Source organism: Bos grunniens, chromosome 16 (genome assembly GCF_055505025.1).
Source record: "Bos grunniens cultivar Pamir isolate PY7600 chromosome 16, Bosgru_T2T1.0, whole genome shotgun sequence".
Lineage (NCBI taxonomy): Eukaryota > Metazoa > Chordata > Mammalia > Artiodactyla > Bovidae > Bos > Bos grunniens.
In genome coordinates this window covers 52,301,642-52,315,006 of record NC_141180.1, presented here as the reverse complement: position 1 = coordinate 52,315,006, position 13,365 = coordinate 52,301,642, and the positions used below count along the sequence as shown (strand labels likewise).

Below are 13,365 nucleotides of genomic sequence, written 5' to 3'. Positions count from 1 at the left end.
GCCTTCACCGATTCAGCTTCCCTACAGCCACTAGTGACATGTTCTAAAAATAAAAATTAATCATATCACGTCCTGTTGTGATTAACATCTGCCGGCTCTCCACTTGCTGAACAATGGAGAGCAAAGTCCAGGGCCGATGTGTTTAGTATAATTTACTTTCTATAATTGTATTTATTTATTTTTGGCGGTACTGGGTCTTCCTTGCTCTGTGACGGCTTTCCCAAGTTCTGGAGGGCGGGGGATTACTCTTCGTTTTGTTGTGGTGCTTGGGGCTTCTAATTGTGGTGGCTTCTTTTGTTTCAGTGCACAGGCTCTAGGGCGCAGTCTCAGTAGTTGCGGCGCACGGGCTTAGTGGCTCAGCGGCAAATGAGATCTTCCCGGGACCAGGGATAGAAGCTATATCTTCTGCATTGGCAGGCGGATTCTTTAGCACTGAGCCGCCAGGGAAGCCTTAAAACTGATGTTTTACTATACATAAAATATACTTCAACTTGATTAAAGAAAAATACCCTTCTACCTCACTCCATAGCCTGGAGAACAAAGTTCAAATTTCTTCCGGCTTAAGTGATATGATTTCTTCCCTTGATTCTTCCCCCAGGCCCCAAATACGTGCTTGCTAGGTCCTATCTGACTCTTTGCAACTCTATGGCTATTCTGTCCATGGGATTCTGCAGGCAAGAACATTGGAGTGGGTTGCCATGCCCTCCTCCAGGAGATGCCCACCACATTAAATACACTACGGATCAAAAATGGGCCTCGACGTCCTGCCCTGCCCACCTGTTCAACACCCGTCATGCTTCTCAAGATTCAACTTGTGCCATCCCTGTTAGCGTCCTCTAGACACAGATGTCTATCATATAAAGCTCTCCACTGCACTCTTCCTTTATGTCTCCCCTTTCTTTCACTAAGCTGTAGGCGTATCACTAAGCCGCTCTATCTTTGCTGAAGAAACCTGGGCTTTACCGTTGTAGGCCAGCCCGAAGGACAGCGGGACAGATCCTCCTCCAGTCCTACAAGGGGCGCTATGGCAACCTCCATCGTCTCCCTTCTCTTCACCTCTTCGGACCCTCTCACAGACTCGCACGCTTGGGGCTCCGCCTCCTAGGCAACATCCCTCCTTCCCATTGGGCAAGGACGATCCTGGCTGGCCAATGGAGCGAGGCGTTGGTACGAGGCGGCGCCACCATCTTTGAGCGTCTGGGCCCCTGTCTCGGTAGGCGGCTGTGGGAGTTAGGGAGGTAGGTGGGCCGTGCCGCGCCGCCTCCGGTCCACAGCCGTGCCTCTTTCTGTCCTTCTGCCGCGGTCCCACGATGCCGCAGTACCAGACTTGGGAGGAGTTCAGTCGCGCAGCGGAGAAACTCTACCTCGCCGACCCAATGAAGGTAAATCGCAGGCGGACCCAGTGTCTCTGTCCCACCTCCGGGTCAGGATGTCTTCTCTGCCATCCGCTCGGCCTCCGGAGCTTCTGCAGCATCCTAGGAGGTGCTGTGTGTGAAGAGAGACGGACTCCGCGCGAAGTCCGATTGTTCTTTTTGTCTCTTATCTTAATAAGGGCCCAGTGAAGCCTGAAATCAGCAAAATCAGGGTCAAGTCTGGGCTCTAAGAAACCTTCCCCCGCCTACAATCCCTGAGCTTCCCTGTCGTTGGTTTACGTGTCTCTAAGGGCAGGGCTCCTCCCGGCTGCAGGTTCGGCCTCCTGTGGCGCTTCAGTTCAGTTCAGTCGCTCAGTCGTGTCCGACTCTTTGCGACCCTATGGACTGCACCACGCTAAGCTTCCCTGTCCATCACCAACTCCCGGAGCTTACTCAGACTCATGTCCATCGAGTCGATGATGCCATCGAACCATCTCATCCTCTGTCGTCCCCTTCTCCCGCCTTCAATCTTTCCCAGCATCAGGGTCTTTTCGAATGAGTCAGTTCTTCGCATCCGGTGGCCAAAGTATTGGAGTTTCAGCATCAGTCCTTCCAATGAATATTCAGGACTGATTTCCTTTAGGATGGACTGGTTGGATCTCCTTGCAGTCCAAGGGACTCTCAAGAATCTTCTCCAACACCACAGTTCAAAAGCATCAAACACCCCAATTTGGAGGCATCTATCTCCCGCAGATTAGTGGTTCTTAATATTTTGGAGGTTAGTGCCCTTTGAGAGCAGGAGAATGCACTTAACACATAAATGTTTGTAAACAGTTTTAGGGGGTCCGTGGATCCCTGTGGGCTTCACTGGAGGCTCAGACAGTAAAGAATCTGCCTGCAATGCAGGAGACCTGTGTTTGATCCCTGGGTGAGGTAGATCCCCTGAGAAGGGAATGGCAACCCACTCCAGTATTTTTGGCCTGGAGAATTCCATGGACAGAGGAGCCTGGCGGGACTGGTTTAGAGTCCATGGGGTCACAAAGAGTCAGACACAAAGTGAGCGAGTAACACACACACACGGATCCCTGTAATTCATTCATGGCCCCCATAAAATTATAATAAGCTAACCTCTGACATTGACTTATCATAATTTTATGGGGGCCATGAATGAATTACAGGGATCCGTGTGTGTGTGTGTGTGTGTGTGTGTGAGTAACCAAAGAGGTTGCAAGGACAAGAATTTAGCATTTGAGTCTTGATTTTTCTTCCTCTTGGTGTTTATTGTCATCTAAATATTATTTAAAATATTAAAAAGCCCTGCTAGCTTTTTAGACCTAGATAAGTAACAAGAAACCGGAAACATTCTTAGTTCCATTCTTTGCAGTAAAGTGATGTAATAGTAATAAATGATAAAATGAATTAGATACTTGTGAAATTGAGTACTTTGTTTATGACACAATTTCTGGCTCCTCCATTTGGTTGATTTTGTTCGTAGGATCATTTGTTTCTTTAAGCAGTGTACCATGAGGACTATACAGGACTTTTGTAGAAGTACCCACAGTGTAAACTAAAAGTATTTGGAAAGATAGTAAAGAATATACAGATCCACAGTAAGAATAATAATACTGTAAGAATGTGGTCATAGTTATAGGGAAAATGAAAATAAAATGATTATTATTGAGCGTTGCTATGAACAAAGCATGTGTAGAATAGGCAGGAGAGGGAGAGCCTATGAGTTCTGTTAAGAAAATTCCAGTGGCCTAAAAACTTGTGCCTTCTCAGGCTAACTTTCACTTCTTTTTAACTGATTTTTTTTGATAGGTCGGTGAGGGGATGAGTGGGAGAGAGCTGGACTGACAGTTGTATTGAGTACCTTCCATGTGACAGACATTTTATGTATATACACTTAGCTGTATAATTTATGTATACAATTGAAGACAATCCCTTGAGGTAGTTGAATGAACAGTCTTAGATACATTAAATGATTTGCCTGGTGATCGCTAAGAGATTAGGCTAAAATTTGAACCCACATCTCTAAACACCGTGTTCATGCTGTTTCTACCAGTCTATACTGCTGAAACTAAAGAAGAAGAAAAATTTTGTCAGAACTCTTTGGGATCTGTTTTACAGAATTCTTTGTCTTCTCTCTCTCTTGATCATATTTATCACCTTTTACCATTCTCCATGCATCTGCTCTAAGTGAAGATGGTATTATTGCTGGACCATGTAATAACCTCTTTGCCTGCCTGCATTTAAAATTCCTTTTTCACTCTCATACATACTGCAGCTATCTCGGACACAAAAATTGAATTCCCAGTTTCCTGTTTTAAAACTAGTTCTTCACTGATTGCTGGTAAAAGTCCCATCTTCCAGGCCCCAGTCTGACCCTCTCTCCAGTCTTGTTGGCTTTGTCTCCCACCATTTCCACCGTCCTCAGCCCTAGCTAGCCTCAGAAAGCTACAGAATGCATCATATCTTCATTCAGACTGCTGCTTCAGCCTTTCTCCTAACTTCTTCCCTAAAAGAAAGAAAACAAAAAATGCATTTCTGCAGCCATTTCCATAAATTCTTTTTACACTTTTCCTTCCCCCAATCTAAATTACTTGTTTCCTCTTTTAGCATTTTACCTGTGTATGTCTTTCTAGGACTTAATTCATGTTGTCTTATGTTTTGATTATTTAAGTTGGTTGAATTACTAAAAAAGCAAGAACCTTGACTTCTTTTTCTTCTTAGTGGCATCTGACATGGTAACTTAGGTGCTTTCTAATTTACCAGTAGAAAGGGAATTGGGGCTTCCTAGGTGGTGCTGGTGGTAAAGAACTCGCCTGCCAATACAGGAGACTTAGCGGGTTCCAGATCCCCTGGAGGAGGGCATGGCAGCCCACTCCAGTATCCTTGCCTGAAGAATCCCGTGGACATAGGCGCCTGCCAGGCTATATAGTCCATGGGATCGCAAAGAGTTTTTAAACTCATTTCTCCTAATGAAGCCACTGAGTATTCTTTTAAGCAGGAGTTAAAACTTTACACAGTTGTCATGCTTAGTACGTTTTTAAGTTGGTTTCCTTTTGTTTCCAGAGGACTGAATTTTTTTAATATGTAAAACTGAATTTACTAGCTCAATAAGTAGAATCTTATTAGGTAGTCTAAAGATACTTACACCTACTTAAGTGCTTGGTGAGTTCCCTTTGCTCCCTCACCAAGACAAATCTCAGGATGATATGACCTTTTTAAATTTGCAAACCCATGAGAGTAGAAGGCATAATGAGAAAAGCTGTAGAAAAAGCTCTAATAACCCTTTTTATCTAGTTTCCAGAATTATCTTGAGGGTCCTGTGCTGCATTGGAGCCATTTTAAATATATCTTCTTGTTTTGTCTGGTAGATACTTAGCAATTTTTAAAACAGCTAGCTAAAGCTAAACTAGAGTTATTTATTATATTTTTGATTAATAAGAAACTTGACTCTGCTGCAGTACACTGTTTTGAATCCATCATTTAAAGAAATAAAAATAATATTCATGGAGGTTGTAAACTCTATTGGGAGCTGTTTTCTTTTATTGGAATATACTGATATCTAAATCATTTTCTTGGCTTCCTAACTGTAGAACACCCAATAGCAAAAAGTGCTGTGTAGCATGGCACTCAATGTAGGAGTTACTCTAGATGTGGAAAGTTGTGTCTCATGTCATGGCATCGTGAGAAAGATACGATTTTGCTGAGTAATTAATCTGAGTCCACCTCTTGAGAGCCATGGGAAGATGGAAAGTATGAACTGCAACTGCAGTACTTTCTCCTGGGAAATGGATTTGAACTTTACTAGCCATTTCTGCTACTCCCCGCCCCGCTTTTTTTTTTTTCCTATCAGTCCTCTGTGGCTAGATGTGTGGGTATTATAGGGGAGAAGAAAACCTTCTCTTTTACTCTCTTAGGTTTCGTAACTGGGGCTCTGCAAATTAAACTGACAAAAGACAGGTTAATAAATACAAAGACTTTACACTTAGCATAGAAGTTCACAAAGAGGAGGAATTTGGGACCTATATACCATCTTAAGGGTGGGAAAGTATGGGAGGGAGGTTGGACAGAGGAAAAGAGATTTGGGGTTTCTGGGAGGGAGTACGTTCTGAGAAGGTGCTTAGGAAATGTATGGGCAATATTAGAGTTGTCTGGTAAGGTTTTTAGGGAACAAACCTTCTTCTCTTTTCCCAGGGAGAAGAAACACCTTTTCAATTGGAAACTTACGTAATCTTTACAAAGCTTAATTTATGTCTTGCTTTTGATCAGAAAGGGCAGAGAACTAATTGCCTTCAGCTCAAAACTTTCCTTTGGCTGAAGTGGTATACTTTTGAGGTAGCATGCTGTGAATACCCTTCAGTACATAGTCTTACTGGCAAGAAACGCCAAACCACCTTAAGAGTCTTAAAGACATTCTCTGAATATGGGTGTGCCTTGGGAATTTTCAGTACATCTTTTCTAAGTGGCTGAAAATAAAATACCTGACTTTCTTTTAAGTCTTAAAAATATTGTAGCAATAGGAATGCACAAAATGCTGTTTTCCCTCATTTCAGTAATGATAAGTTTACAGTAAAGGTGCCTTTAGATATTTTGGCTATTCTAAAAGGATCTATTTTCGCTCGCTTGAAGACTAAATTATTTATGAGAAATGTCTTCTGACTTCACTGTTTCTAAATATGTATTTTTATTTCAGGCCCGTGTGGTTCTCAAATATAGGCATTCTGATGGGAGTTTGTGTATTAAAGTAACAGATGATTTAGTTGTAAGTATACATTTTTATTTGTTGCATACTTTCAGATTTGTTTGAGTTAATCATTTGTTTGAAATTATTTACATAGAATTTATGCAAGTCACCCATTAGAATGCTTCTTTTGTGTTTCATTCCCAAGAGCCTTGTTCTTGAAGCTATTTTTCTAGGCACTTGGAAAGATAATTCACCTTGCTTCATTCATACAGTTTGTCAGGTCTAGTTTAATAACAGCTGAGCAGGAGGAACATAGAGACCAAACATAGATCAGGGGTGAAGGTTTCCTTGTAGATGTGTGAGGAGTAAATGGTATCTGAACACAAGTTACGGGCTCTGTAGTTGCGTTTCTCTCGTTCCCTGTCTGCTCATTCCTGTCGCTTCCTCACCCCATATATTTCTCACCCCTCTGCCATGTGGTTTCTACATGAAGTCTTTCCCTGAACCTGCTCTCAGTGAGGGCTCAGCAGCAGCCCCTTCATTTTCAAACCCAGCAGTTCATATCTTGCTTGACCTCCTGGCTGCTTTTAATATTTTTAATATTTATTTGGCTGCACCAGGTCTTCGTTGAGACATGCAAGATCCTTAATTGCAGAATTCGGGTTCTTAGTTGCAGCATGTGGGATCTAGTTCCCTGATCAGGGGTCAGCCTGGGCCCCCTGCATTGGGAGCACAGAGTCTTAGCCACTGGACCACCATGGAAGTCCCCCTCCTGGCTGCTTTTGATACAGAAAACCACTTCTTGGAGAAATTATTTTGGCATCTGTGGCTCCCTTTTATCTTGTTTTTCTTTCTCTGTTTATTTCATTCTTTGCTAGTTATTTTGCTGACTTGCCCCATCAGTGTTGGTTTCTCCAGGATTCTGTCCTTGATGTCATCTTACCACTTCTGGATCAGTCCATTAAGTCCAGTACTGCTTGTATGTCTGTTTCCAATTTTGTACCTTTAGCTCATATTTTTCTTTTGGCTTCCTAACTAGGTCTGAGTTGAGCATCTTTCTTCCTCTACTTGGTAAGGTTAGCCTGTCTAGAATGGAAGTCCTCATCCCTTATCAAACTGGTTCCTCCTGCTTCCTGTCTTTAATTACACTGTCATCTACCTGCTCAGAACCTGGGAATCATTTTTGGCCCCTTCCTTTCCCTTATTCTCACATTTACTATTCCTTCATTTGAAAAACTTGTATTTTGATCCTCTGATAAGTTCCATATGCTTTGCTGGGCATTTGTGAATTATTGATTGAAGATCTCATCTCATTTCCTGTCGTGAACCCTCCATCTTCATTGCTAACCTCTTAAGGCCTCATTGTCACTTGCCTGGACTAGTAGCTCTGTGTCCCTGCTTCCAGTTCGTCCTTCAGTTGTCCTACTACTACTGTCCTGCCAGAGTGATTTCTAAAAATGCAAATTGGATTCTTACTACCCTGCTTAACAATCTTTAGCGGCTTCTCATCACTCATAATGTAAACTCCACCCTCACATCCCCTCTAATCTCTGTCTTTTTGTGTTACTTAAGGCCTCCTTTAATATGCCATGGTCTTAGGCCTCTGAGCTTTTGAACAAGTCTGTCTCCATCTTTGCAGTATTGAATCCCACCCCTGCCCCAGTGTGACAAGCCAACTGCTTATATTTCAAAACCCACCTCAGAAGGACTGCTTCATTTCTTGTTTTTATTTCTGCCTCTCTTTGTGCTGTTTCACAATTTTTTTTTTTAATCACATTTGACTTTTAATAGGTTGTGGGCTTCAAAATAACAAGAATAGATGAGTGATAGTCTTAACTGTATTTGAGGTGACTAGTCCTGACCCAAAGGGTACTTAACAAGCATTTCTTTTAATGGATTAACTCTTTTAAAAATCTCATAGTGACTTTAAAAATGACTTTCGGTCGTTTCTTTTACTGTATTTGTATTCAGGGTTCCATTATGAGGTTGCATGAAGTCAGATCTTTTTAAATTAGTGTCATATCTTCTAAGAACCTATTGAGTTTGTTGAATGTGAAATGCAAAAAGCAGTAAATTGAGCTGTTGTGTGCTAAACCTAGGTTGAGGAGATTTGAATCCTAGCTTAGCAATCTAAGAGTGTTTTAGTCTTGGGGAAGATCAGGCCAAAAGTTTGGCTTTGGGGACCTTAATCTGTGAAGTGCCATAGTAATAGTCTGCTCATCTAATTGGGTTGTTGTACAAAGTAAATGAAATATGTGGACGTGTTTAGCACTAGTGCCTGCCACTTAGTAGGTTCAATAAATGTATACTTGAATCCTGAGCATTCACATTGAGAAAAATGTTACTTGTGATTGTCACAGAGTGGATAGGTATATCTACTGAAGAGAAATTGGTATGTTCTGCTTTAAAAATAGAGGAAAATGCAGAATTGAATTCAATACAAAAGACTTTACCTCCAAATGATGACTTTTGGCCTCTGGTAATGATTAAATATCGTTAAAGATCCATGGTAAGCAATACTGGAAAGAACTTTAACATTAATGATTTCTGTGATAAGATCTAAGTATAAAGGATTCTTTTTGTTCCCTTTCTTAAAACTACTGAGAATTAGTCCTTATCTAGAAGGGACCAAAGATAGAATCAAATCCATCATACTAAATAATAAATGTGTGAACCAACTCCAATGGAAAAATCTATTTTCTAGTGATTTTTAAAGAAAAGTTTGTATACTTCCCTCAGTAACTCATTTTAATGGCTTAGAAAACTCTTCTTAGACTTTATTATCTTAGAGCTTTGACTTTTTTATAGTCCCATTTGTGCATCTTCTGTTTCTAATTCCATGTCTGATTTATAATATTGTTTTCTTTGGACCTCTTTCTATGTCAAACTGTAGTGAGAAGGTATATGTTCTCCTATAGTACATACACTAAAATTGAAAGTCTGGAGATGATTATGGCCACTGTATAAGATTGTTAAACAGATTTGTACCATGTGTGAACTTTTCTAAGTAAGTGGTTTAAGGGCTGTATGAATTCAAATCAGTTGCGCATTGTCAACCACAAATTGGCACTTGCCATCTACCTCTACAAGGATTAAATCATGTGCTGCTGCAGCTGCTGACCTCCAGCACCCCTTGAAGGAGCCCAGGATGGAGAGCAGAAATGAGGCACTCTGTGCTCCCCGAAACCTGGCAGGACAGGTCTTCAGATAGTTAGATATTCTCAGGAGCTGATTTTCTGAGCCCAGTTCTTATATCTCCTTGTATCTAGAAAAGCACTAAAATCTTTCATGGTGATGACTGTTTCTCATGACAGGCAGAAGCGTCACGAGACCAGCAGAAACTTTCTAAAAAATAAACATGCTTGATTGCATGTACTCCCCCTTCACCAGAATTGCATGTATACTGTCCTTCTCCTTTATGTCTTTGGAACAGTCTCTCAGAGCTGTTTGAGGTGCTGTCTCCTGGGCTGCAGTCCTCGTATTGCCCCAGATAAAACTTTTAACTCATGACTCTGATGTGCGTTTTTTTAAAGTTGACAGCACGATCAAGTTGAACTCCAACAAATCAGTTTAAGTTGATGAATATTACTGCAGGATCACAAAGTTCCCATTGCTTAAAACTCATATGAATCCATAAGATGGGCTGAAAAAAAAATGGATTTGTGTTACAAAACAAGACTGCCACCTTAAGTTTGATAATTTGGAAGATTCTAGATGAAGAATTGAATGTAAAGCAAGGAAGAGTTTGGATTGGTTTAAAAGTTATAAATAATACCAGAAATCAAGGTTGAACAAATTTATCTAGCTTGATGTAGGTAGCAACCAGCAGTAAGCAAGGAATTCCTGATTTTTAAAAGATTATCATTAACCATATACTTCCCATTTCATAAACAGAGAAAGAGATCCTAAAATGTATATGCTTTTCCCACTATAACTATAGAATCATTTATAACCAGATCCCAGCGAGAAATTACCTGATTCCAACCTTTAATTTTTCTCATCAGACCATGGCAGAATTTGATTACATTAGTCTACTGATGATTTTTGAGATGCTTTGAATAGAGTACCTTTTGTTTTTCGTCCATAGCAGTGGCATTTTAAATATTATAAAATACTAAACTTAAGGAATGTAATTGTGGGAACCTGGAAACTTGAATGATCTCTGGAGGAAGTAAAGCAAAACAGTGGTAGGGAAAGACTCAGATTTTTACCCAAGAATATGTTTGCTATGTCGTTAGTAATCTAGTTTTACATAGTTAATGTGTGCTTTTAAAATTCCTGACAGTGTTTGGTGTATAGAACAGACCAAGCTCAAGATGTAAAGAAGATTGAGAAATTCCACAGTCAACTAATGCGACTTATGGTGGCCAAGGAATCCCGCAGTGTTGCCATGGAAACAGACTGAATGGTTTGAAATGAAGACTGTTATGTTCTTAGGAAGTAAATATCTTTTGAATTTGAAAAAGTATTGGGAGAGAAAATACTTTATGTAACTAAGTGGGCTGTTCAGAAGCCAAGAGATCATTTTTTTTGTACTTTGTTTTTTAATGTTTACTTTAGAGAGCCAGGAATGTAAATGCTTTCAGTTAGAAAGCCTTTATTTATTTTTTGGAGATTGAACAAGAAATGCATCTGTCTTGGAAACTTTTTGTGGATTATTTGGTGTTAAGCAAAATAAATAATTACTCGCTGTTAAGTTTGTATCAGTAACTTGAAAATGAGATTAAGAAAAGCTAGTTCTTCCTTAAATTTAGTTAATCTGTGTTTAAAAGAAAATTGAATATAATTGTTTTGCTAGATTGATGTATTTTTTTCAGAGCATAAATTTTGTGCTGTTAATGACCAGCAAATATAAAATAAGGTAACTGGAATTAACTGTGCACAGCAATATAGCTGATTATATATAGTAGTGTAGTCTCAATTATATCTAAAAATAATTATGCAAACAAGTATGCTTTACCTTAAACTTTACAAATTTAAGCTATATTTTTAAATATAAGGGATTCATATCGTTAACTTGTTGAGCAAAGACTTACTTTGAATCTAATTTTCAGTGCTCTGAAACATCTGCGGTTACTTTAAATGCATGAACAGAATGATCACTAATAGATTGAAATTACCATATTACAGAAATATTTGCCACATATTTGCCATCTATCTTTTCTCAGAAGGGCTAAAGATTATTTGAACTGTTAAATTTTTGCATACCTCTGATACCCCAGCCCGTTTTTGTCTTTACTTAACCAAGGTATTAAGCAAGACTGTCACAACTGTTTCCTTTAAACCAGAAATCTATTATTTGACATTTATCTTATATTTGCAATTAATTTTACCAACCTAAATATAATATGTTGATTCCTACATTAAAATATTTTTTGTTTGGAATTTGTTGTGTTGACCAGTGTTTCAACATGCAAGGTTCCATTAACTGTATGAATTTTGGCATGTTTCAGAGAGGTCAGTAAATAAAATATTACGTAAATGTGTATTATGTCTCTTTAAGTTTTCAACTTCTTAAGGATAATTGATTTCTTGACTGGGATATTCTATATTAGTTTAGACTAAAGTGAGTCTAATTATGCTGTATGTACGTTTTATTTGTTTCTTCGTACTTTTATTACTCAACTTTCTCTGTTACGGCATTTGTTTTCTTTTTTTTTTTCCCCACTGTTTTTCACAGTTGTATTACAAAAGAACCATGCTAGCTTTTTCAAGTCTCCTATTGATAGACATTTGGTTGTTTCCAGTCTTCTGCTGTTAGGATGCTGCACTGAATATACACATGAGTAGTATATGTGTACATTAAATTTCTAGAAATAAAATTGGTGAGTCAAAGGGCATATGTGTTTCTAATTTTAATAGATATTGTCAAATTGCTTTACGCCACGATTGTCCCATTTTGCATGCCCAGCAGAAACGCAGGAGAATGCTGTTTTCTCACAACATTGCTGCACAAAAATAGAAATTCCGGATTTTGGGCATTCTGATGTGTAAACCACAGTTGTTGTTCAGTTGCTAAGTTGTGTCCAGCTCTTTTGCCACCCTGTGGACTGTAGCCCACCAAGCTCCTCTGTCCATGGTATTTCCCAGGCAAGGATGCTAGAGTGAGTTGCCATTTCTGTCTCCAGGGCATTTTGTTTTCTTGAGTAAAAGTAACATCAGGGACTTCTCTGGTGGTCCAGTGGTCAAGAGTCCATCTTGTACTGCAGTGATGTGGATACGGTCCCTGCTCAGGGACTAGAATCCCACATGTTGCAGAGCAGCTAAGCCTGTGAGCCACAACTAGAGAGTCTGTGCACCGTGATGAAAGATCCTGCATGGCTCAAAGAAAATCCTGTGTGCCACAGCTGAGGCCCAGCGCAGCCAAATATTTACAAAAGAAAAGTAACATCAGGTAATGTAGGGGTTTTTTGGGTTTTGGCTGTTTCCTGCCCATAATAAAAACTGGAGGGTTTTTTGGCCTTTGTCTTTCTCATTTAAATCTTCTACTTTTTAACACTATGAAGATAGCCTGGAAGGGGAGAGACATAGGTTTGGGTTCTTTGAATCCTTGTAGCAGTGATTAAGAGCAGAAGTTCCAAGGCAGACTGTGTTGCAGTCTTGGCTCCACTACTTCTACTTCCTAGTTCTGTGGTTTTTGAGAGGATATTTCTCCATTTTCTTCTCTGGAAATGGGCCTGAAAGTAGTAGTCATAGGGCTTTGAGGATTAAATGGCATAATCTACTTTAAGTCTTGGCACATTGCCTGGAGCATAGTAAAAGCTCAATAAATGGTAGCTATTATTACTGTTACGGTTGTTATTTTTCAGTGGAATCATTATAAGTAACCAGCTCTTAAGTTTTCTCATTTTAATTGAATAGTTATTTATAAGTTAACATCTGCCTTTTCTACCAAGCTGTGTCTACTATCAAATGCTATTTTTGGCAGATGGGAAGTAAAACAAGATTGTCTCCATGGAGAGTGTTTTTATGTAGTGGGGGAAACTGAAATCTTAAATCTAAGACATGTTCATTTGTACCGACACAAAATTATTAAGAGAACTAACTGATGGTGAAAATATTAAGTCTCTCAAAGACTGTATAATAATAAAACTCCAAATTATATATTCTAAAAGTCACAGTGCTGTATACTCTGACTTTTTTCTTTTATCAGGAGAGATTTCTGGATACTATAATCACACTTTTCATGGACTAATTTTTTTTTTTTTTTAATCATTCTACATGGCTTATGGGATCTTAGTTCCCCACCCAGGGTCCTGGCAGTGAGAGCCCCAAGTCCTAACCACTGGACTGCCAGGGGATTTCCCATGGACTAATTTT

The 13,365-nt window shown here is 39.6% G+C and overlaps 1 protein-coding gene across 1 annotated transcript; it reads left to right on the top strand.

The window, feature by feature from the left end:
- Positions 1-1,191: 1,191 nt before the first annotated feature.
- Positions 1,192-11,531, top strand: SRP9 (signal recognition particle 9). The gene is made up of 3 exons (XM_086345116.1): positions 1,192-1,382; positions 6,055-6,123; positions 10,331-11,531. The coding sequence occupies exons 1-3, from the start codon at positions 1,311-1,313 to the stop codon at positions 10,448-10,450; spliced, it is 261 nt and encodes an 86-aa protein (XP_086201242.1). The 5' UTR covers positions 1,192-1,310; the 3' UTR covers positions 10,451-11,531.
- Positions 11,532-13,365: the final 1,834 nt, after the last annotated feature.